This window comes from Eptesicus fuscus, chromosome 4 (genome assembly GCF_027574615.1).
Source record: "Eptesicus fuscus isolate TK198812 chromosome 4, DD_ASM_mEF_20220401, whole genome shotgun sequence".
NCBI classification, from domain to species: domain Eukaryota; kingdom Metazoa; phylum Chordata; class Mammalia; order Chiroptera; family Vespertilionidae; genus Eptesicus; species Eptesicus fuscus.
The window spans coordinates 50639321-50665409 of NC_072476.1; the positions used below are offsets into that span (position 1 = coordinate 50639321).

Here is a 26089-nt window from a genome sequence, read left to right on the forward strand (position 1 = left end):
CCCCGCGCTCGCGCCGCCTGCCCGCCCTGCGTTACACGCCCGCCCCCCGCCGCCCAGCGCCTCCCATGTCCACGTTCACGCGGGCCGCCTCGCGTTCTCGTGCGGCTGCTGCTGGGTCGCGGCTGCTGTCGGCTTTACACGCAGGTCATTAACGAGGGGGCGTGCCCGAGGAGATTTTTCCCATAAAGCATTCCCCCCCCCCTCTTTTTTTTTTTTTTTTCTCTTTTGCAAAACTGACTTTTACCCCTTTCCACTTCTCGCCAGCCGTTTCAATCCCTCCCGGGCTGCCGGGGCCGCTGCCGCCGCCGCCGCCGCCGCACTCAAGTTTATTCTCCCGTCTGGTTGGGGGTCTTAGGATTCGGTTGGTGGTTTGCACCTCTTGCTGCTGCTGTGCCCAAGGAGGGGAAGAGGAGCAGCTGCGGGAGGATCGGAAAGGTTTTCTGATGTAGTCATCGGGGAGGTGCCACTCGCTCGTGCGCTCCCCCCACCCGCGCCCTCCCTTTCCAACTGATTGATGCGTCTCTACAAGTTGCCGGGCTTGGGGCCGAACCCGTCGGAGTCGCAGAGACACTTCTGAGAGCTCACTCGGGGCTCGGGGCACTGCGTCCGCGGGGGGGGGGGGCTCATTCCTGCTCCCGGAAGGCTACCGGAGACTGACATCAGCCCGTCCAGGAGTTGGAGGGATTCGTTTGAAAGTGATTGTTTCCCCTCCCGCTCTGCAGCCGAGCGGTTGGGTGGGCGTCGTGCTGCAGGTTTAGGCATCCCAGCTCCGCCCGGCTGGCTGGCGGGTAACCTCTGCTCTTCCTTCACCTCGGTACCCCCACACCCGGCCGCGGAAAGCACGCGCGAGAAATCCCCGGGGCCAGCGCCTGCGGTGTGGTCTCCCGCCGCCGCCGCCGCCGCAGTCCGACTCCGCCGGGGACCTGCTGGAAGACGCGGAGAGCCAAACTTTTTTTTTTTGAGGTTTACGAAGCAAGACCGCTCCTCGCCTGCTTACTTGCCGCTTAACCCGTTCCAGGACGCCGGCGGGGCTGGGTTTGTGGGTTCTGGATCCCCACCCTTCCCAGCGCAGCGCAGCGCAGCGCACCGCCCCGACTCCGCAACACCTCCGACTCCTCCGCGATTTCTGGGGGTTGCCCAGTTCAGGCACGGAGGAGGCCACCGGCGCGAAGCCCCCATCCGCACGGAGCTCTCCTTTCTGCAGTTCCCCACCGGCCGCCCAAGTAACTTGGAGGAGCGAAGCGGGGCGCCGTGCGAGAGCCCTGGGCGGCGGAGACCTGTGCATCCCGCGGCGCCGACGCTGAGCCGGGCCCGGCGGGCCGGTGTATGTCTCCCCGCGGCCGCGGCGCGCAGCTCCCGGTGACTGTGCAGCGTGCGCCGCCGCCCGCCCCGACCCGCGCTGCCGTCGCTCGGCCCGGCGCGCACCTCCTTCTCCCGGGGTGACCGGCCAGCTGCCGCCGCTGCCGCCGCCGCCGCCCTCGACACAGCTTGGCACCCCTTACCCCGCCCTCGCCGCCGCCACCGCACACTCGCATGCTTCTCTCCATCTTGTGATTGCTTTTTTCCTTTTGAACCCTCCAGTGGGGGTGCGAGTTTGTATTCAGCCCCTCCACTCCACTTGCCTCTTTTCTTCTCGCTCTCCTCTCCCCCTCCCCCAGCTCGGTGTGTGCCTTTTTCTCTTCTCATTCCTCTTCAATTTTATTTATTCCTATTTATTTGGCTTCCTGGTCTCTCGCTCTCGTTCTCTCCTTCCCTCCTTCTCTCTCCGGATCCCCGCTCTCTCCCCGGAGTGGCGCGTCCAGTGCTCCGCCGCTGGCCAGGCGTGATGTTGCACGTGGAGATGTTGACGCTTCTGTTTCTGGTGCTCTGGATGTGTGTGTTCAGCCAGGACCCGGGCTCCAAGGCCGTCGCCGACCGCTACGCCGTCTACTGGAACAGCAGCAACCCTAGGTAAGGCGATAGGGGGCAAAGAGTCGGGGCTACCGGGGCCTCGGGACTACCCGGGCCTCGGGGCCCGGCGGAAGGAGCTGCAGCGGCAGCGGGGGACCAGCGAGCACCGGCCGCTGGCCGCGCGCACCCTCGGAGCCTACGTCGTCCCCGCGCTGCTGGCTTTCGGGGCGCCGGCGGGAAGCGCTCCCGTGGCGCCACTCTTTGTTAAACCACCGCGGAGCGGCCTGGCGCCCCTGGGAGTCCCGGGTCTGACCCGACCGGCTGCCTCTGCAGAGGGCGAGGAGACTCGGAAAAGGCGGGAGCCCGGGAATCGAGACTTTCCCCGCTGACCCGCCGGGGCAGGATGGCCAGCATCCCGATACCGGCGCCGGGCTTGGTCCCGGGCAGCCCTGGGGCGCACCTCCGGGAGCGCCGGCCTGCAGCGTGGGTGCGCAGGGATTGCAGGGAGACCCGCCAAATATCCCCAAAGTTGTTGTTTATTTTTCTTTTTAATTTTTTCTTTTCTCGGTGCTTCCAAAAAGCGCACGGGCTGGGGGAAGTGAGGGGGGCTGGGAAGCGGAAGCTTTAGGTTATTTTCCTCTTTAACTGCAAGGAAATGATCTGGCCCCTGGGTCAGTCTGGGCCCGGCGCTCTTGGCAGTGGAGAGGATTCTCCCACCTCCTCCACCCCTGGGTGGGCTCAAGGTGCCAGAAAGTTGGATCTAATGCCGGGTTACATCATGTGTGCAGAGCGAGCTGCTGGAGTTGGCAGAGCAGGGCGGTGGGAGCCCTGCGTCCACGGCCTGGCGGAGCCAGCGCGGTTACCTGGAACCGTTTTTTCGCTGCGGTCCCCGAAGCCCACCGTGTCCGCCAGAGGCTAGAGGTGGGCGCCCGGCGCTGCCCGAGCGCGGCTGCTGGACGGTGGCCACCAGCGGACATCCCTTGTTCACGGACACTGGATGCGGAGTTGGGGTGGGTGTTGCCGGACGGACCCCCTCCCAATCCAGGACGGCTCCGCTCAGAGCCCCACGTCCTCCCAGGCCTGTGGGCAGCAGTCTGCCCCACTGGGTCCAAATTGCTCTGCCTCTCTGGGACCGAGGCCAGCTTCCAGCTGCGGGCTGGCTTCGGTGCCCGCCCAGGAGGGACATAACGTTATTCCCCAAATCTCAGCTTTTCCCCCCCGGGCCGGAGTGGAAGTTGGAAGGACAGAGGCGGGATTCCGAGGAGAGTTTAGGGTTGCTGTGCGCCCAGCTCGCCTGGGGAGAGGCGTATGGAGAGCGCTTCCAATGCCTCCTGCCTCCCAGTGGACCTCTCCGCGGTCCTCCCGCCTTCCTTCTTCTGCAGGCGCGGGAGGGATTCCCCACTTGAAGTAATGTCATCTCAGGTGAAGATATGGGCAGATTTCCCCACTGGCGACCCACCGGTTGCCAAACGGAGAAAGAGTACCCCCCCCCCCGCCCGCCCTGCTACCCCAGGAAAGATAGTCGCACCCAGGTAGTCCAAGCTCTCATTGCTTGCCTGGCAGAATTGGAGACATCCCTGAAAGTTTGGTTTAAAAAAAAAAAAAAAAAAAAGTCTTCTGGAGGTGGGTGGTGGGATGGGAAGCTATTTCTTTGACATGCCACTTACCACTATTAGAAAAAGAGAAAAAGAAGCCATCCTGCCAGAGGAAATGCCTTTTATTAAAGCTGACAAGACAAATAGATCAAGCTTTGCAGTTGTGATGGTGTTAAAAGCAAGCCTCATTATGCTGGTTGGTTTTATTCCCCTTTGGGCTTTATTAGACAGCATATACAAAACGGAGGAATTTATATTTGTAAACTTTAGTGCCTTATTAAGTAAAATAACAGTGGCATTGTGTAGTTGAATTTGGGGCATTTTGCTCTTGGTTGTCCTTCCTTTCCCATGCCAAACTTCATAGCGTGCTCTTTTTCTCATTAATTTATTTGGATACCTGGATGTTCTAGTCATCTGGGTTAAAACAGAATCAGCCGATACCCCTCTACCCTCCCTTCTTAACCTGTCAAGCTAATCTGAGTTAGCTTGAGGACATTTTATCTTAGGTTATCTCTGTTTTATGCTTTTGATACTGTTGTTTGGTTTAAGATTAGCACATTGATTTTTGTCACAGGTCATGTTTTTAACAGCTATGCTCTGTCCGCAGAAAACTCTTCTGCTCAGGATGCCATGGTATCTTTGAACCAGCCCAGACAAAGTTAATCAGTAGCATTTTTAAGGTCCAAGAGTATTCTCCAGTCAGTATTCTAATTTGAGGTTCGTGGAAATGCCTTTCTATTTGATCATTATCACTGTGATAATGTTCAAAAGAAAGAATGACATACCTCCCTTCCCAAGAGATTCAGTCCTAACTTTAGTATTCTTAGGGGTTTATGGATTTATTTATCTTCCTATATTATTGCACTAAAATTTACTTTAAAAATAATATAATTTTATAAATCTGAGTGGCAGATTTGTCTCTGATGTGTTAAATAAGACGGTACTTTTCTAATGCATTAAGAAAAGTCAGCTTGGATGTAGTTTAAAAGGAGCCAAATGCTAAATAAGTAACTCAGAAAAAAAGTTTATCACAAGATAGTGACACAGGATTTTAGAAAATTTGCACCGATTTACTGACTTTTATAAATTCTGTATTTTACATTTCCCTTTCATATATCTTATCATTACCAAGGTAATCTAGCCATGCTTTTTGGTTTTGCATAAACCCTATCAGATTTTGCTAAACTAATAACATAATCAAAAGACTTCAGTCTTTTGGAAAAAAGTAGAAAACTTTAATTGCAACTTAAATTGATTCTTAACATTTTTCTCTTAAAGACTTAAAGTTCAGTGGACACATTAAGCTGCTATGATACCATGCAAGTGAAATAAATATATTTTAGCGTATACCAATCGAGTTCAATTTAAAATTATTCTTAGATAAAATTAGATTTAAGTATTACATCTTGATCACAGGGCCTAAATAGTTTACATTATAACGTGTATAGTCGTAGGAATTTATTCGCTACATTGTGTTTCATTACTGACTCCATTGATACCATAAGCATCCATTGATTTAGGTTCATAGAAGAGAAAATGTTAAACTTATTTGCTGTCAGATAGTTTTACTGTCAGAATCTATCTTCCCAGGAATTCACTTCTGGGAAGTGGATGCTCAGTTTTCAAATGCTGATAACTTTTTAGTTGCCAGTACTTATTGGGCGGTGGTCCAAACTAATTTCATGCGTTGAATGGGCACAAATTTCTGAAGTAGCAACTGAAAACTATCAGTCTGAGTAGAAGTGCATGGGAACATTTGCCTAAGTGCATATTTCATATTTTAAAAATTTGAAAACCTATATGAATTTCACCTACGTAGTGAGAGTAATAGAATGATCTTGTTAATGTTATGCTGAATTCTGAACTGGCCTGTCACTCAGTAACTTGGAGTAATGAAAATCCAAATCAAGGAGAATATAACTATTTGTCCTTGATTTGTGTAAGAATGTAAAAAGCTCTTAAATAACTTTTTAAAAGACTTTTAGTAATAAAACTTTATTGACTTCTTCCTTAGTAGCTACTCTTATAAAGATACAAATGACTCAATATTAAGAACATCCTACTTAATCTGAATGAAGGATGCTATAAACAGTTTGTTGCGTCCAATGAAAATATTCTTTTAAATAGTGTGTGTATATGGAAAAGTTCTTGGATTCTTTCGACCAGTTGCCAAACTGATGCTAGGATAATTAAAGATGCCTCCCACTGTTTGGTGTTAATGGATGGAATAGTAGCAAATACAACCAGCCCACTTTAAGAATACTGTTTCTTCTCCCTTAGTGCTTTGCTTCTGTTCGGGTTTGAGCATCACCAATTTAAAATGTTATTCTCTCACAAGAAAACATACCTCTGTAATTCATTTGGGATTTACTAAATTTTAACCTAGTCATGTGTTTTCTTTGGGCTTTTCAGTTCTTGCAGAGACTTGTAGATTAAATATTTAATGTGATCGTAGCAGGTAATTGACAACATTTAGTTTTGTTAACATGTAATCTTGAAGTTGTGAAAGTGATGTGAATTCCAGGTCAACACTCCCAAATCTTCAAGCCTGTAGGTCATATGTATGAGGCTAACTAGAGAGAAGTAATTTTTTCCTAATGATGATTCCTGAGTATTTTTCCTCTTTCAAAATTTTATGTTTTATTTTTCAAAATCTGACCCATCAGTGATTTAATGCCAGCACAGTGCCTTTTCCACTAACAAGTAAATGAAATCAGTTTGGTTTAACTCTAAAAATTTGTTCTGAGAAAAGGTGGAAAATTGATTTTTGTTTTGAATAAGTTTTATTTCCAGACTTGTAAAGTATGTAACTTTATTTTTGAAAGTTTCAGTGTTTTAAATAATATTGTTAAAAAAGTTCTTCAAGTAAAAGGCATTACTTAAAATCTTTTAACTTTATTGACTCTGAGCTTCGATGTAATATATCAGTTTAGTAGATATAATGAGGTAGGTTTATTATTTTGATATTTATTTATATCAGTATTTATATAAACACCCGGATAAAAATAAAGCTGCATGACGGAGATTTATATGTCATGTTTTTACCCGTATCCATTTAGGAGACCTGAACTGAATCTTCCTTCTATTCCCTTATTTTATCTAGACATTATAAAAGAGAAATAGGATTCTTGTTTTTGGACAGTTTTCCATAGAAGTTTGAAAAGTGAAGTCGGCTACTGAGATGTTACGTTTCACCCGTTGGATGCATTTTATTATATTCTCATAATGAGCTATCAGAAGTGGTCACCTGTCTTAGGTGACGGGAGCATCCTATGGTGGCACACTTGTCTGTCTGTACAGTCTAGTTGGGCATTTCCAGTGTGAGGCCAAAGTTAGGAAACTCCTTGTTATTAAAAGAATCAGAGAGAGCCTTCAGTAGTTTGTTACTCCCTGTTAGTTGATTTTAGTGGTATTAACTAAACCATTGGTTCCCTGAACGGATATTTTGTTGCCATGTGTCTTCTGGCTGATAATCAATAGCTTTAAAGACTTCCACTTTGAATGCTGAGGATCCGGTTTGGAAGGAGCACATAGTTATTTGGGGGGAAATTAACCTTGTGAATTTCTTGCCATTTAATCTTGCAGGATGCCTCCTGAACAGGGATTTCATTGCCTTCTGTCCACTGGCCTGATTTCCTGTTGGATAGGGACAGATAAAAATGAACGCCTCCTTTTCTCCCCTGTTGCTATGTACCAAGCAAGCTACCAGCTTCATGCTGGGCCAAGAAAATGAATGAATACAATTAGTCCTTCAGGAGTCCTGGTCTTTGCAAGTTTGGGAGAATTATATGGCTAAAGAATGTACCTTTGAGAAAGAGTATACATTAAAATATAAAAGGAACAAAACAAGAAAATGTTAAGACTATAATTTTATATATGGTTAGTATTTGGTCTATTGCTTAGTATTTCTTCCTCCTCCCCACAAGAGAAATATTTGGCTTATTAGCCACTCAGCCTTCTTCATTTTTGTGTGTGTTTTGAATAACTTACAGTATAGCAATGACGAGTTAAAAAGCTGTATTTTAGTAATGAACAAATCTATGTTGACTGAGTATATATTATCAACTTTCTTTTCAGAATCAGTATACAAACTATTAAAATAGCAGCTCTGATTGGAATGTCCTTGTTGAAAAGTAAGCCTATATGTCCCTAAGTAAAGTAAGGCCTTCCTTACTGGCCACTTACACTGGATACTCAGTCAGCATCAGTCTTCCAAACTGAGAAAAAATTGCCTTTTGACCATTTGTGACAGATCATACCTTCATATTTAGGTATAAAAATCTCAAAGAGCAGTATAAGGAATGAAGTATTAAAATCCACTTTTAGTATTGTGTCTTACGATGGTGGTCCTAAACAGCTAAACACCAATAAGTTAATGTCTCTTTTAAGGGCCTGATTTATATTGCTAAATTTATATTTTTGTCTACTTTTCAAGCTATATCCTGAGATTGTTTGGTAGAAAAGTTTCTTGTGATTAATTTGAACTTCCAGTGTTTCTGAATGGGGTATTACTAATTATCTGATCAGTTTCCCCTTAAATTTTGTCGGCATTTACGTTTTCAAAATTACATCAGTCATAACCAAGGCAGCACAATGACACAGAAGCATCTAGTTTAAAATTAAGAAGTAATAATATAACGCAAGTGTTTCTGTGCCATTACTATTGTGCATAGTTTTCACTATAAATGAAAAAACTTCCTTATATCTCAGTATTCTTGATCATTTATACTCCTTAATGTACTTTGAAGGATTTATTGTAAATTACTGATATCTCTGCACTATTTTCTGAAATGTGTGTGGATGTAAACTTTTGATTTTTGAGGCTTTTGAATATTGTTTTCAAACAGTGAGCCAAAGGTTTCAGTAAAAACATTATTTTAAAATAGTGAAAACTTCTAGTTAAAGTTATCTGGTTGCCGAGAGACAGTTGTCTACCACAGTGATGGTTAGCTCAGCTTTCATTCAGGTAGGATTCTATCATTTTCAATAAGGAAAAATAAACCTTTGTCATCTTTAGAAACATCCTTCATACAATTGACAGTTGACAGCTCGAAGAAAATGTTACTGTCAGGTCTTATTTTCCACTCAAGTGAGAAATAAAAATAGTTTTGAGTGATTAAAAAAATCTGTTTAAACATTATTTCAAAATGTGGGAAATGTTTTTAAATTTTATGTATGTGTCATTAGAATTAACCTGCCATTTGCTTCAGGGAAGGTCAGCAAAGTGCAGTTCAAGGAGAGATTGTCTAACAGTTAAGTTCCTGGGTGTTTAAAAAGCCAAATACATGCAGTTGATGTGTTTGTAACAGGATATCATTGGACATTTTTGATGGGGTTCTTTAAGAGATATGTCGATATTATTCCTGTTATTACTTACCAAGTGACCTGATTTCCATGACTGATGATTGTGATTCTGATGTAAAGTATAAGTAGAAATCTTGGTCATGTGATATCTCTGTATACCTTTTGGACAATCACATTATTAGCACACAAAGATTAGACCTTTCACAAAATTGCTTTGCTATTAATACTTTTAAATAACTGCACAGTGTAATCCATAGGTTTCTTTGTAGAGGTGCGTGAATACATACGTGGAGATTAGAAAATATGACTAAGTCCTTGTTTCCCGATTTAGAAAAGCTAGGTTTTGGGCTTTCAGTTAAATCAGCGTTTTTCTTTTCCCCCCTAGAAGCAGCCATCTTGTTTTAAGACCGATTTTCTTTCTTTCATAAAAACGGCCCGGAAATGAATAGGGACGATAGAAAAGGACTAAACCACTTTGTAATTATTTTTGTCAGGGCTCTACATTAAAAGCTCTACCTTAAGTTATTTGTGAGCTCATTAAAATGGTATCTGCTTGTATTGTTGATAAAAGAGGATGTTTTAGCCTAGTAATAATATATTTTAAACTCAGGCATATTTCATTTTAATGTTAAATTTTGGGCTGTACCATGTTTACATGTGCAGTTTTCTTTTGCAGTTATAACTTATTAATTTCAAAGTAATATATTAATTTCCCTTATTATCACCCCCCACCCCCCAAATCCTTACTCCTCTTTCTGAGTATACAAATAGTCCTTTTTGTTGATTGAGATTTTTCCCCCCAAATATCTCAGTGGTACCAGGAATCTTTCTCCAGTAAGAGATATTGATAAAAATGTCGTACCTCTAAAAATGAAGCATCTGGGGTGCTTCCAGAAACGTGAAGCCAGAACCTTTTTGGCCCTGAATTACAGGCTCTCACTAAGTCATTACTAAACCACTCCTTGTGAGTTCTTACAAAAAATTATTTTGGAAGTACATTCATATTTGGTATTAAAATCTGTAAGAGTATATCCACTGAGCCTGCTATATTTTCCACCATGTTTTATATTTTTGGGTACATTTGGAAGGACATGTGGCCTAGTAAACTTTACCCAAAATTTATACTACACTTCTTGCTACTGCGTCTGTTTGATGATGTCTGGAAAGAAACATTATTCCCATGTCCAGCAGTAAAAACAGAACTTCCTTCAGATTAATTTCACAGTAACCTGACTCAGTCCTTCTGATTAAACTAGGCACAGCTTGAATGCCACTATGTCACAGATTGCTTCTGTTCATGAGAAGCAGGATTTCTGGTGGTTGTAGATACAGTTTAAAAACGATAAATGAAATCCACATTTTAAGAATGAATATACATCTCATCGGCTCCTTATTAAAGTTCAGGTATGAGTTGACAGTTTTTGTACCGAAGAGCTTTCCTCTGATATCCATCATCCATTTTCTTTGACTGCCTGGAAAAGAGGAAAATAACCGAGTGCTCATTTTTGTTTTAAATGAACTAACAAAAACTTTTTTTTTTCTTGCTGCTTCTGAGCTGTCAGAGTCCATTCTAAATGTTATTAGTGACTTATTTGTATATATAGAAACTATAATTAACAATTAGCTCTTGCCTCTTTCTGTGATAATACACATTATAAAGGCAAATGAAAATAGTTTCTCATTAAAATGTGGTTGGAATAAAATCAAGTCATGGCTTATTTTGGTTGGATAATTATGGTGCAAATTGTTATCTAGATTTTGATGGTAGTGGACATGCTACTTGATATTTCATGTTCCATCGTCCCCAGTGGGATATGTGACTTTGTCACGTTTACTGAACTTTAACAACGTGTAGAGGACTTAACGTTTTGGTTAAGTTTTTATAGTATTTAATTTAATGGAGACACAAATGGGAATGGGGGAAAAAATGAAAAATATTTCTAAATATGAGGAGATGATCCTTAGTGTTTAACAATTAGGTTAAACAAAGTGGGAGCAAATGAGCCTAGTTCCCCTTCTGTTGTTTCAGGGCAAGAAAAAATACAGACAGATGTCGGAATGTGGAAGCTGTGACCTCTGACCCACACAGCATGGCCACTGCCCTGGCACACAAGTGTCCTGAGCCACCGTCGGAGCAGGATGCTTTTTTGCAGTGACTGACACTTTGAGAACCTGACACTGCTTCTGGAGTTACTTGTAGTTCTCCAAAGTGTCAGCCTTTTAGCCTCAATTTTTAAGTTCCTCACCTTACCCTTTATAAAAAATGTTTCTTTGTTTGGCTGAGACAGAGCTTTCGTGACTTCTGGGCGGGTTCGGTATCCCTGTAGTCAAGATCAGTCTTTGCCTCCCAGTGAATTTATTCATTGGGTTGGGATGATGGAGAGGCCTCAGATGGATGGTTCTGCTGCACCCAAGTGTTCTGCTGTATTAAGCTAATATATATATATATATATATCTATATATATATATATCTATATATATATATATCTATGTATTTTATTAAAGACAGATGAAAGGCCTTTTCTTTCAGTCTCTGCTCTGCAATCTCGCTAGTTAACCCCTGGGTTCAGACAGACCATTAATGTTTTAGATGCTGTGGCATTCAGTGTTTTCTTCATATATTTGTGTACCGTTACAGCTTCAATAAACTTTTATGCCTATTTTGATAGTTTTTTGGCAGGGGCTCCATTTATTAAAATGTAGTGACCCAGTACTAAGAGGAGAACAGTTCAAGTAGTGGTGCTTCTGACAGGGTTTTGTGTCAAACTAGAGAAAATAATAGGGAAATGAAAGCTGCCAAAGTGAGTCTCCCAGTTACTAATTAATCAGGCGAGAAAGGGCCTCGGTGACAGATCTGGTGTCCGCACGACAGCAGTTTGGGAACGCTTTATTTTAAATACCGTATAAAACAAATTAAAGTAAGCCTCAAGGAATGTAGCACCCAGATATTTGATATCACAAGTACTATTTTTTTTTTTTAAGTCTGTGCAAAGCAAAGTAAAAAACCGGAATCTTTGTACTCTTCATTGATAGTATCAAAGCATAAAGCTGTTCTAAGGAGTATTTCCCTTATTAATAAGCAATGCTTTTATTCTTATTCACATTTTAATACAGATACGATAGTATCCTTGGTTCTAGTATTGATGTAACCTTGTAGACATATTTTTATTGTTGATAGAGTCTTGGGGAAATATTTTAAAAAATGTTTCTATCATATGCCTATCATCAATATTTTGAGTATTACTGTAATTGAAGAACAAAACTTTTCCCACTCTGCAAATATATGTTTTAGCTGTCCCAGAGGTTCTGGTATCTTTTGGAGATATTCCCATTGTGTTTGCTGGACCCATAATTAAATGCCTGTTACTAGTATATTTTTTCCCATAGCATTTGCAACATAAAAAGAAAAGGGTCTTGTATACAACGATAGCTGTCAGGGAAACAATGAGAACTAATTACACACTCTGCTGTCACCATTGTCAACTATGCTCTTGGGAAAACAACAACATGACAGTTTGTGTGTGTGTGTGGTGCATGTATGTATACAGGATACTTTGTATGAATACATACACACACATACACACACACACACACACACACACACACACACACATATGATGTATGTGGGATCAGACATATCTGATGGTTCCCCCAAAGGGAAAAAATGAATAAAGGACAATCTAACTTAGTTAATTAAAAAGAAAAAAAGCAGTTCTTTATTGGGGCGTGAGGGGGTCCTTGCTTTAGCATCCTGTATGATGTGGTCTGAGAGAATCAGCAACATTTATGACTCTGAATATCTCATTATTTTGGGTATTATTTTGGAATGGTCTTGTCATCAACACGTCTATGCTATTAATGTACCTGATTCTTTCTTATTATCTCTTTTTAAAAATTTATTGGGGTGACATTGGTTAATAGGTTCACATAGGTTTCCGGTGTAGATTTCTATGATACAAGATCTGTATATTGCACTGTGTGCCCACCACCCAAGATCAAATCATCTTGTGTCACCCTGTATTAGGACCTCTTCATCCCCCACCCCCCATAATGATCTCTTATAAATTATTTCTTCACTTAACTCTAGATTTTGTGTATATCTGGCTATTTGAGGACTAATCGCTTAGTTCATTTGTTGCGTAGCTCTATCACTATCTTGCTCTTTTGATGGCTTTGGCTACTTCACTGCCTTTGGGTCTGCCTACTGGTAGGTGGATTTGGAAAGAAAATAAAACTGAAAAATGACTTTTCTGAAACGTATAGCAGCTTTGGTATGAAATTTGATGAGAAAAGGCTATGAGGCCATTGAATAACATGAGGTTTTGGAATCAATTTTGTATTTCAATCACCCATGCCATCCCTGATCTCTGGTACCATGTAGAATCAGGACCTGGCCCTATATAATATTTCCATAGCATTTACAACATAATATTTTCTGTTATTATTTTGATTCCCTGGGTGAATTCTCTTTACTATATTTAAAGCCAAAACCAGGTGGGTGATTTCAGGAATTATATACTGGTTTTAACTTATTTCTCCAAAGTTTTCACATTAAAGCCAATAGTATATCTAATACCTAACCGTAATAATATATTCCTCTATTGAGTATCTACAAGTCATAATTGATAAAATATTTGAGTGATATGTGCTAACGCTGGGAGGCATGCAGCAGATTCAGAGATGAATAAGAGAGCATCTGTACCCTTAAGGAACTTGCCATTCTGTGCAAAAGTAAGAATTTTGTACACACCATTACAGTGCAAAGTAGAAAATACTATATAAGAAATCTTTACATAAGGATTTATTCAACAAATAATTGTCTAGTATCCATGTGGGCCAGATATTGTCCTCTGGACTGGAGATGTCACAGTGAACAGTATGGACAACATCCCTGCCATCACGAAGCATTTGGTTAGCAATTTCTAGATCGCTGCTGCTTCTCACAAGTGATCTGGTCACAAATCCTTTCGGGTGTGTGTCTTATTGAAGTACAGATTTTAATTCAGGAGGGCTGGGGTTGGGCCCTGACATTCTGCATTTCTAACAGGCTCTCAGTTGACCCAGATGCTGCAGGGCCCTTAGCCACAGTGTGAGCAGCAAGGTTCTGGATGAGTCAGTCCGTCAAGAGAGATTGCTTCTGGTTGCTCATCAAGGACTCTTCTTGTATTTGCCCTGAACTTTCCATATGGTTCTACAATATCTAAATTGGCTAAATATTTACACGAACGAAAGTTATTTGTCTGAAGGCCTAGTTCATTTCTAGCCACTTTCCCTCGAATCTCAGACAAATAAAATAGAGTTTTACATTCAGGTTTATGCATCATTAAAAATACACCACTAACAAAAGTAAACAGGCCAGGGATTTTTGTTGTATGTTAAGGAGGATACTGTCATAAAAGTACAAAGGTATTTATTTGCAAACCTTCCCCAGATGTATGTTATGTGGCAATGGCAGAATTGTGCCTCAGAAACAGATTTAAAAAAAAAAAATGCTTTCCAATTTAAATCCATATGGTTAAATGAACCCAAAATGTTCATTTTACAATCAGCATAGAAGATGACTAACAGTTTCTCTGCTCCCACCGGCTGGGTTTCTTGTGGGTGGCTTTCAGGAGTCTGCACTTCCAGTGGAGTTATAAATGGCTCGTGGGGAAATTCCTTCCTGCTCTAAAATTCTATGATGCCGGTGCCCTCAGTGAGAGATCTTTGTTCCTGTAGAGTCTAGGAAGTGTAAAGTCTGTAAATGTGCTTCTGCCTTTTTGCAGCTTATATATCATTTGCCTTCCCAAAACAAATATTATGTGATGCTTGTATTAACAAATAGAGAATGGAACTAGTTAAATTCAGATGACTCTGCCTGCTTCCTTTTTTGTTGTTGTTCTTCACCCTGTGTGTACAACTACATATGACTAATCTCCTAAAAACTTTCAAGCCTGTGAAAGCATCAGTAAGTAGACTTCCTTAGCCAGTTTACCTCTAAGAAATGATTATAAGAAGGCAGATGAAACTGTTTGTACTGTAAATCAGCTATATTTTTACAAAAATAAACAAAACAAAAAAAGGAAAAGGATGGTGAGCACGCTTAATTCAAGCATCCTTTTGTTTTTGCAACAATTTTTACCAACACTTTTTTCTAGTTAATTATTGGACAGAAGCCAGTCTTTTCATTTTTAAATCCTTGGTAAATGGATTTAATTAAAACATTTGGTTGCATTTTGTAAGAACTATGAATGTGAAGGATAGTAAATTGAGACATGACTGTTTTGTGTGTATTTTGCAGGTTTAGGTTTGTACTTGCGTGGTGTAATAAACATACTGAGGCAATGACTTTCAGGTGACCGCCACTTCGAGTTTCTAGTTTTATGATTCAGATAGATAAATGCAAGAATCTTCTGAGACTATGTGTGAACTTAGTGGTTCCTAAAAGAGAAGTGAGCTATATACTTAGATGATTCATTAAGTTTAGAAATAGGATATCTTCATTGATTAAAATGAAGTCATTTGCATATCTTAAGCAATGGCTTTGTTCAAAATGGAGTTGATATACCTAAGATTTGTGGTCATTTCTGTGTTAAGTTAAAGTAGAAGAAGCTCAATAGTTCTAATTATTGTTTTTTCCCTTCATTTTTGAAAAAGAGAGAAATACATGGAATGGTTTTTATTCTTAACACAAGGTTATTAACACTAATTTGTCATCAGATTAACTGGTTGTAACCAAATTTTTAGATACAGTGATATGTGTACACTTATAGATTGTTTTGACAGCATAAAGGAAAAGCATTGTATTCATGCCCTTTTTTTTGTTTTGAGTTTTCATAATAGCAGCTGTTTGGGATAAAACTTCAGATGGGTTTGGGTGTCATACAAGCAAGAGCTCAGAGAGTGAGATATTAAAAAACCTGTGTCAGATTGGATTTTTCGATTGTCTTTATTAACTTTTTAAAAATTATATTTTAGATCTAATTACATTCTTGTTCTAGTTGAGTTGGACATATGCCATGCATCATGATGAATCTGAGCCTCAGTTTCTTCACTATAATAAATAAATGAGCATAATAAAAATAATGGATCCTGCCCTGGCCTGTGTTGTTCAGTTAAGTGAGCATCGTCCCATGCACCAAAAGGTCGCCAGTTTGGTTCCTGTTCAGGACACATGCCAGGGTTTCGGGATTGATCCCCAGTGGGGGCTGTGCAGGAAGCAGCCAATTGATGTTTCTCTTTCACATAGATGTTTCTCTCTCTCTCTCCCTTCCTTTCTCTCTCTCTAAAAAAAATAATGTATCCCTCAGATTTATGAAAATTTAAAGGAAAGTATATTTGTGACAGGGCTTTAGAAACTTAGAACACCATTATGAAAAGACTAGAGATTAAGAGGATCACCTTACTTTATACCGCATCTCACTTTATAATTCTGCTAGAGGCCCAGTGCACACATTCATGCACAGGTGGGATTCCTCGGCCTGGCTGGCGATCGGGGCCTTCTCGCCCAGTCTGGCTAGCAGAGGGGAAGGACCATGGGAGGTTGGCTGTGGGAGAGCACTGACCACCAGGGGGCAGCTCCTGCATTGAGCGTCTGCCCCCTGGTGGTCAGTGCATGTCATAGCTACCGGCTGGTTGTTCGGTCATAACGGTCACATAGGCTTTTATATCTATAGATATATTCCTGTAAATGGCATAGATCTGGTGGTCTGTGAGGTCCAAAAGGTTGGCGACCGCTGGTTTAAGGAAATCTTTGCAGCAGCGGTTGCCAACCAGTGGTCTGTGGACCACTGGTGGTCCATGAGGTCTGCAAGGTTGGCGACGGCTGGCATAGAACACATATTCTCACAAATGAAAACTTACTTTCAAAGCATCACGGAAGAGTGGACTTTTTAAAAAGATAGACTGAGTTGTATTTATGTTTCCCTGATAGAAATGATTTATGCATTTACATTGGTTTTCTTTGAATGGAATTCACATTTTGGACTTTATTTTGCGATTTCTACAAAGAGTAATAATGTGTGAAGAATGACACTTGAGAGGCAAGTCCCCTAGGACCTTTTTCCCAGAAAGGAATTTGGATCTCCTTTGTAAAGTCGGTCAAGTTTATTTTTAATGTCTTCTCGTCCCCTCTCAGTTTGTCTCTCCTATATGTCTTCCTCTTTAGACTTCTACAACCCTAATAGTCCGCTTTGGACTTCACAGGTAATAATGAGATAGCTTCATCTCAAAGAAGAAATTAATGAATACTGACACCCTCTTGGAGAATGCTCGTATTTCCACTGAGGAGCTTGTGGAAGCAAATCAATTCCTGTCTGGGGCTGTTTCTTACAGACAGCCCCTCTGGCCCTGGGACCCTGGCATTCCTCTGAATCCTCTTGCCAAGAGAACACGTTTTAACCTCTTGACACCTCTGTGCTTAAAACACTCTTGTTATCAACTGTTTTTAAACTTAGTACATATTAATTATATACACATTGATGTTCGGAGCGTAAATAGATCATAACAGAATCTAGCTGAGAGAGGAAACAGAATTCGTCAAGGAACACATATTTTAATGTGTTGAAACCTGAGTAACACGTTACTGTCAAAGGGCCACTTTCCTGTACAATTGTCTGGTGGTTATTCAGAGCAGGTCTTATTTCATATGTTTATAGTTATTTCGGAGAACAGCAAATGTGCCTGTTCCTTGTTTTAAAATTGCAATCATATACTGACATAATTATTTTATAGTGTTGATTTGCTCCTGAAGGTATAGACCTCACTTCTGCCCCTCAAAAGAAGGTAATTCATGAAGGAAATTACCAATGATCCTTATGTGCGGGACCCAGACATGTAGGGATAACTGAGGGCAGCACTTAGCCAGAAATAACCAAAATTGTTTGACAGAGCACCTAGAACTCTGCATCGCTGATTTCCCTGAAGAAAACAGTGTGTTAATATTTAGAATTGCTGTGCTCACTGGAATGCTAGAAAGGCCTTTATTGTGCTTTTATTATTTCATACAAAAGTGTGTTTTTCTTGTCCTGCTAAATTGGAAGTTAAGATTTGTCAAGGGAATGAGCTTGCTATGAGTTTATTTCAAGTTTAAAACTTTGTAATTGTATGTTACTTGGATTCCGTGGGTGTCTGATGAGTGATTAATGGTTATAATCTCTCCCCTGTTCCAGGCTTCCTTTCTTGGCAAAGGGGTAGTCAAGAAGTTTAAATTTTGATGACTTACTTATTGACACTTTGTATTATTAAAAAAATAATTCCGTATACTCATATATCAGTTTAACAGTATCAGCTAGAGACTTCATCTCAGCTAGGCCGACTCAATATTTTCTTTCCAGGAGAGGATGTTGATTGATCAAATTGACTGCAAGGCAATCCAGTAATTCCTTAAGATGTTGAAATGATTGAATTGAGTATTCCAATATATTTGATGAATGTAGACAAACATAATAGAACAGGCCAATCCAAGTATAGCTAACCTTTTGCCTAACCATTCTCTATCTCACAATCTTTGCAGGTGGATAGTTTGAATTCTCTTCATTTTTCTTTGGAAAATGCCAAATTATGTCCATGTATTTTATATGTTTAGGATATAAATGATGATTAACTGCTCTTTAATACTAGGGTTGTTATAAGCTAGAATTTTAAGTTTGGATAGTTGCAAATCCTCTTCAGTTTTTCTTGTATTAAACTTTTCAGCTCATTTGTCTTTGTCTTTATGGAAATATTGTAAAATGTGAGTGGAATGTATAGTTAGGTCTTTAAGCTGAAAGAACAAAGCCTACATATTGATTTGAATGGAATAATGAGCAATTGGTTACAGCAGACACTATGAACTTCTTTCCGCAGGTGTCTAACTGAATTCTCTAGTAATTTTATATGGCCTTAATCGTTTTAGTAAAATTCCCCAATTGTCATTTTAGGTAAGCTTTATGACAGTTGACTTAAAAAAATTAAATAAAAAAACTAGGCAAATATAAAAATATTTACAGTTGAATAGTTTTATTTTTAATAGAGGATCTCCATTTATCTCAACAAAAGGCAATGCAACTCCAGGAAAACTCCGCTTACTCCAATACGGTGTTAGAACCTGCTGCTGTTCTCGCCCCATCCCACCTCCCACCTCCCATCTGTAGTAAGCCACTTTCGCTGTCAGGAAGAGAGAGTGACTTTTTCTTTCAGGTCATCTTCAAAGCTGTAGATCACCTTCCCAATATTGCCAAGGTAGTAGACATACAGACTAGTATTGACCCTAGCACACTCTTAATTCAGGGTGCTTAAATGGGTCATATACATAAGATGGGGTGGGGGGAGTTTGGACTTCACTTGGGGCCCTCGCATTGCTGTTCCAGACAAAGTAGGCAAAATGGTGGTTGACAAGGTCAGGGCCCTGCTCACAAGATACACAGGGGTCACCGTCAATGGATTTGCACAGCAGCCTGATAGGGAGTTTGAAGACTGCAGTAATCACTGTTGCGAAGTGGTTGGTTTTCTTCTTATGCATTGCTAATGAGTATTGAAAGTCTAACCTGTTTTGTTGAAGAGACTCTCTTTTTCTGAGAAAGTGGTTTGGACCGTCATCTATTTACTCTATCCCTACACCCTCCCGCCCCCCTTGTTGAAATAAAATCTAGAAACCTCTGGGGACTCCCAACTGTTGAGTTCTGCTTGGAAGGAGCTTTAAAACTTGTGGCTCCAAACTGAAGTAAATATTGACTGGGTCTGGGGCTGAGGCGGGCTCAAAGCCTCCTATTGTTCCTCCTTAGTCAGCACTCCAGAAAGAGCTCAAGTATGCATGTGTTAGAGAAGAAAGGCTGTGGAGGGCAGTGAGCAGGGCCCACAGCTGAACTCATAAAAGCGCCACATAGAGGAAAGGGAAGCCGGCTACAGAGCCGCCTGCGGCTTATGCTGGGTTACAGATGATTTGGGAGACGGAAGTGCAAAAACACTGTCGGCCCTGTCGATTTCAGAGAAGTTTCAGGTACATGAATCGTTCTTGGTGGGTCCAGCTGGTCTCTGAGTGAAACCTTCGTGCCAGCAATGCTGTCTTCTCCAGAGCAAATGAAAGGTAGCCTTTGGTGGATGTGACAGATAAGGGGTCAACCTGGATTCCAAAACAAACACTCCCCCCCTGATACCTGTGCTGAGGCTTCTGTCAGCCTCTCCTCCTCCAGCTGTCATGTCGATTATACACTCTCTTGGGTCTCCTAAGTGCTTTGGCTCCCCGGGGTATCAAATGGGTGAGGGGGAACCATATGCCATCTGAAGGAAAGTTCTGATGTTCCGGAGAGGAGATAGATGCTCTCATTATATGAAAAATGAAAGAAATCGTTTTTTTAAAAATCATTTAAATATGGAGCAGATTCCTTGTTTAAAAAGTGCAGTACTTTGAGTAAAAGCTGGCTGTATTTTCACCATTCAGCGCAAGAACCAAAACAAACAGCTGGCTGACTTATGTTTTAGTGAAAACCACCCCAGTACATTTACTAACTGGAAAAGTAAACATCTTTAAAAAGAAATTCTCATGTGTCCTGACTGCAAAGTGATTTTTAATAAATACGCAGCAAGGCCAATAGCGTGCTTGGATTGTTATTCATTCTGACTGATAGTGTAAGCATCCCTTCGTCTTAAATACCGGGTCTTCCGTGATATTTGATGTGAACACATCAGCGCTAACGACCACATGCAGGCAAATACCAAGACGATGAGAGAATTCATTAATTGTCAAGGCAGTGATCAAAATGTTCTGCCTCACTCAGGCCACTAATAATGAACAACAAACAGATAATGCCACAATAGAGCTTGGAATGCTATGGACTGAGAGAGAGCGCACATCTGTTCAAGGGTCTCAGGAACTGCTTCCTGAGAGAGGAATAATTTAGTCTAGGCCTTGAATGGTCCGATTTAATAGAGAGAGAGAGAGAAGTAGTAGAAGAATCCCAGGGATCCATAGCAACGGGAATAAAGATGTGCTGGCTGTAACCTTGCAGATGGACTTGGGGGATATACAGAAAATAGTTAATTGAGAGTGAAGGGGATCTGGTGAAAGGAGCAAGAAGCATGGGTGGCTTAGCCAGGTGGTCCAGGTGGTAGGGTGGCTTCGTTTCTAGTGTCAAGGTGCGGGGTCGTTATGATGGATTATTCTTTATAATGGACGAATTAACAGGCTTCTCACATGGGTTATAATTGTTCCGCACTGTTGTGTATCTCAGCCACTCCTTAATTGCTTTGTAAATAGAACTGAATACTAGAAAATGGTGAGGGTCTTGTAATTAGGTCTGGTTTATAAGTGGTTAGGTCATGGTAAAACTCGGGGCGATTTTTCTATTTCCAGATGGAACCTGGGGGTGCTCTAGTCATCTGAATTGTTTCTCTGATTTATGGATTGAGTGCTTGTTTTCAAACTTAAGCCAAAAACAAAAAAACAAACAAAACAACAACAAAAAACCCAAAACCCCACAGAACCCAAAACATAACATTGTTCACAAAAATCTTTAGCAGAAACTTACTATGTCAAACGGAAAAAGAAAAACCAAGCCCACCGAACAAACACCAGGTTGTATTTGGGAGCAATTGTTGTCTGGGCCCACTTCTCTTCTCAAGGCGAAAGGGCTGTGTGGAGCCGTTATGGCTTTTTGGATCCCATTTTCGGAATCCCCAAGTATAAAGCCATGGTGTTTACTTGGAGGTGAGTAGGCGTGGTTCCCTCTTGCTCTCACAGGCCACAGCAGTGCTCGTGTGCCCCTCCAGGAATGCAGGCATGCCTGAATAGCCCATTTATTGAGCACTTTCTGTATACCAAGCACAGTGGGACAGCTCTTAGGAGGGAGGTATTATAATGATCCTTGTTCTGCCGATGAGAAGACGGAGTTTTATATACTTTGAATTTGGCCGATAAGTGGCCCTTAAGCGCGCAGCTGGGCCATATGGAGTGACACACACTGTCTAACAGAACTCAGTGAAACGTTGAAAGGTGACATTTGGGCATGATTTCTGAGGAGGCACAGTGGAGGAGGATGAAAGAGACTTATGCTAATATGAAAGGAGGGTTAAAAATGCACACGTATTTCTTCATGTTGAGCGTTTAATGAACTGAAGAGGTAGTAAGCCACAACTGTTGCACCCACAGCAAGTAATTAGTACCACCAGAGACTGTTTCATGGGCGTGTTCTTTTTAGCTAATTGTGAGGCCGTGTGTGTGTACAATGTGTGTTGAATATGAAGAATAATCGCCCTGCTATGGATCCGCAGGCCAGCCCGCCCTCCTCCTTGGTGATCAGGTGAGCTTGGTTCTCGAGGGCTGGCCAAGGCAAAATGCTGGTTTTTGAAAAATTTCAGAAGAAATTCTGAATATTCTGGGAATAAAAATTTCAGAGTTTAACAGTCATTGGTCAGGAAATTTTCCCCCTATATTTAATCTAAATTCCTGCACTTTTCAGTCGTTTTTGGTTTGCATAATACAAACTTCCTTAAATTTTAAATGCAGCTTTTGCCTACTCCAAAGCAATCACGTTCTGAGCAAGGAATAAGTGTTTTTAAGCTTTAGGGAACAGTAGATGAATGCTTGCATTGACTCTGTTCTTTTGTGTCCCAAATACCACCCCCCTCACCCCCATTTTCCTTTCCTGTTTCTTCCTTCATCACAGGAGTTTATACCCTATAGCTTAACAGCCAATAAATTTTTCCTGATCAGTTTCAAAGACAAAAGTCTCCTGATAGGATGTAGATGGATCATGTTCCCATCTAATCTCCAGGGAGACAACTGGCCTGGGAAGAAAGAATTTTGGCACCTTATCCATTATGGACATCTGCTTTGCTAGACTAACCCAGGTCTTTTAGTTAAAACGTGCGCTTGGACACATTAGGTGATTCATCTCTCACGCTCAGCCCTTTGGGCCTCTGTAGTGGAAGGTGTCACCCTGCCTTCCACTTCAGTGGTTTATATGGATAATGCTGGGGTATGGGTCATACTGTAGTTTGTGTTTGCTATCTGCATCCCTTAGATAGGTTTTGTTCCATTACTAGATTATAGGATTCTTGAGGTCAGGGATTGTGGTTTACTAGTACATTCAGAAATACTCCACACAGGCTAGAGTGATGGTTAAGAGTCTGACATTCTAGGTACAGTTCTCAGCTCCTGCATGAACTGGATTCTGTGGACTTGGACAAGTTACTTAGGTAACCTTCTCCTGATTCATCTTCTGCATCTATAAATGAGAACAATAATGTATCTATCTGATAGAATTATCATGATGATTAAATGATGTGTTACATTAGAAAAATGCCTGGCACATAGTATGTGGGTAGTAAATGTTAGCTAGTAAATACTTTTGAATGCATTTCTGCATTTTTTCATTACCTTTTTTATATATATATATATAAAAATCTTAGGATACAGAGATATGTCAAGGAGAGAAGATGGACTAAATTTGGTGTTGGGGTGAACTGGGTTCAAATGCTGACTCTTCTCTAACCCTGTTTCCATTAGTGTAAAATAGTAAGGATGGATAATATGTGATGATTCGTGAGAAAGTAAATGCATATAACATGCTTGGTGCGTTACATTCCCTGGGTGAAAGCAAGGTCTTATTATTGTTGTTCTGATTAATTAATTTGGAGAATTAATCACTTGAGTATTAACTGATGATATATTGTCTGCCCCATAGACTTCCTTTCTTCATTTTATTTTCTTGCCTGCCTATTGCCAAATGTTTTGGTAACCTAACTGAACTTAATGTGTTAATTGTGTGAACATTCTTCCTTTTGATTTTTGTCAGTTTGAAAGTAATAGCTAAAAAAACCCCAAAACACCCACTAAGGTCTGGAGTCAGCTAATGTGGATGTCACTATTTCTTTTCTATCAACTAGATGTTTGACCTTAAGCAAATCATTGAGTACTCTGGGACTCTGTGTTTCTCAGATAACGCTTATTACCTAACTCACTCATTTTGTTTCTTCTTGGCGATTGAATTAGTTGATCTCTTAGGCTGAAACATCTGACTCATAAGATCTGTGATGTGGCAAGGCTTTGACACTACTTAACTGTCTAACCTTGGGCGAGTCATTTAACCAGGGTCAAGTCCAGTTTCCTCATCTGTGAAAGGAGAGGATTGGTGTCCTCTGGAAGGTCATTCTCAACTTCATGAATCTTTTGGTCTCTTCAACTTTCTTGGTTAAAACATATAATTTACTCCCTTTCCCCATTTTGTTTTATCAGGGTAGAGGAACTAATGCATATGTATCTATACTTAGCAAGTGTAAACGTTTAAAGAGATCACACAGGTTTTCTTTTTTTACCTTCAGACATGACTATAAAGACTAAAATAGATATTTTTCTGTGTTACTTTAAACATGATTTTAAAAATTTATCTGGAAAACTATAGTTAGCAGTAAGAAAAATAATGTTTGACCTATATCCAACTGTCCAAACTAGCGAGCCACCATCATCCAGATTGATGAGCCCAATCATGAAACATGAGACAAGGAGATTTTGACGGAATTGGGTCTGATTACACACTTAATTTAGTTTGGGTCTAGGAATTAAGAAGAGTTTAAAAAACTCTTTCAAAAGAAGAATCTAGAATAAAAAAACTATTAACAATTTACAGGTATAAGATCTGCCATAAGTTGATTTACTGAAACCGTTTGGTTTTCTTTTTTCCTCTGCCTTTGGGAGGAAATATGAAGTAGAATTGCGAAGATTTTAGAAAATTAGATAAATGTATATGTATTTACATTATAAACCTTTATCATGTTATATAAATATATATGACTTCATTATCACCATCTTCTGTCCTGTTTTTTATTGTAGCTCATCTAATTTTATATATTTATTTTTCATATATGATTATTAAATATATAAATAATGTTATGGTAGACCTATATTATGAAAGGAACATTTCAAAAATTACTTTAATAATCAGTGAAAATCTAAGTAGACAAGACATGCTAAATCTTTAAAATAAGTTTCCAGATGCCATTTCACTATACAAGAAAGAATGATTCAGCCAGAAAATCAATTAAATTTTTAAGTAAGTTAATAAATGCATTTGCATCAAGATGATTGTAAATGTAAAGATAGGTTTATAAACAATAATGAACAAATATTACCTAGCTCACCCGTTTTGTGTCTTTGCATTGCACAGACCTGCTTACAGAGGAGAAATTGTCTCATTTATTTGGAGTCGCCTGGCCCACTTCAGGGTCTATTTTCTCAGCAGTTTCTAGTCAAATTATTCCTAATCAGTTTCATGGGGAGATTGGACTGGCTTCACCCTATTTCCTGTGGCAGTGTGGGTTTTCAATGGACTAATCGCAATCACAGACCACAAAGATGTGTCCTTTTAGAGGTTAGGTCTTATTCTTATCCAAGTAGATTGATTTGTGAGTAGCAACCATTACCAATATGTAATGTGTGTTTGCCAGTGTGTCTCTGCTTTTAATAATTTGTTGAACATGAACTTAATGTTTTTCATTTCCTTGTTACCTAATAAAAAGCATTCTGACTAAATTTAAGAATCCAAATTTAGCTTTTGTAGAATCTGGTTTTTTTATTAAATTGTAATTGTGTAATCTTTTTATCAGAATGAGTATTAAAGTAGGTTCATTTTGCTAATATTTATGTCTAGTTAACAATATATGTTATGCTTATTAAAAGGCATTCTTAAAATAAGAGCTCATTGTAAGAACAGTGCTAATTATGGGATTATGATTTTAAACTGTTGGTTTTTTTTTAAAACAAATACTGAGTCACTATTAATCCATTATAGACAATAGTACAGAATCGTGAAATGCTGAAGAAAGTGTATACTAGTATATGGTATAGTAGCTGTATATCTTTTGGAAAGTTTGAGTGCTCAAGTTTCCATAATTGCATAAGATACAGATACATTGTTATTAGTTGATATGCAAAACGAATCATTTATTTAAATACACACCTAAACTGCATTTTATCTTTTTTACTATGTCATTTGCTTGTGTTTTATGTTATCAGAGTAGCACCATCACAAAGATGCTATTTTGGGGGAAAAAATCAATAATTTGTCTTAGAAGGCCCTTATTATGCATGCCATAACTATCATTTACATGATATTTCACTTAAACATATTTATTAGCTGGGCTGCAGTGTGCTGATAATAATATTCAAAACTTTCAATTCCAGTGCAATTTATATAATAAAGTTACTATTTCTGGAGGAACTTGGAGAACTGATCTCGAATGTGTATACTTTACCCACAAGAAAATCCTACAAGATGAAGCTTTTTCAATAAGATTTTTCCCCCCCACATTTCTTTGGAATCAAGGAAATTCCATTTTAAGAACCA

At 40.4% G+C, this 26089-nt stretch overlaps 1 protein-coding gene across 3 annotated transcripts in view; it reads left to right on the forward strand.

Moving 5' to 3' along the window:
• The first annotated feature begins 269 nt into the window (after window positions 1–269).
• The window catches only part of EFNA5 (ephrin A5), a 284206-nt gene continuing 258386 nt past the window's right edge, over window positions 270–26089 (forward strand). For 2 of the 3 annotated variants that reach the window (XM_028149783.2, XM_028149784.2), the window contains exon 1: window positions 1821–1950. In XM_028149783.2, coding sequence (XP_028005584.2) covers window positions 1826–1950 — 125 coding nt within the window. In that variant the 5' untranslated portion in view covers window positions 1821–1825. Of the gene's footprint in view, window positions 1951–26089 lie in introns of all 3 variants that reach the window. The other variant, XM_008144496.3, reaches the window with a different exon arrangement.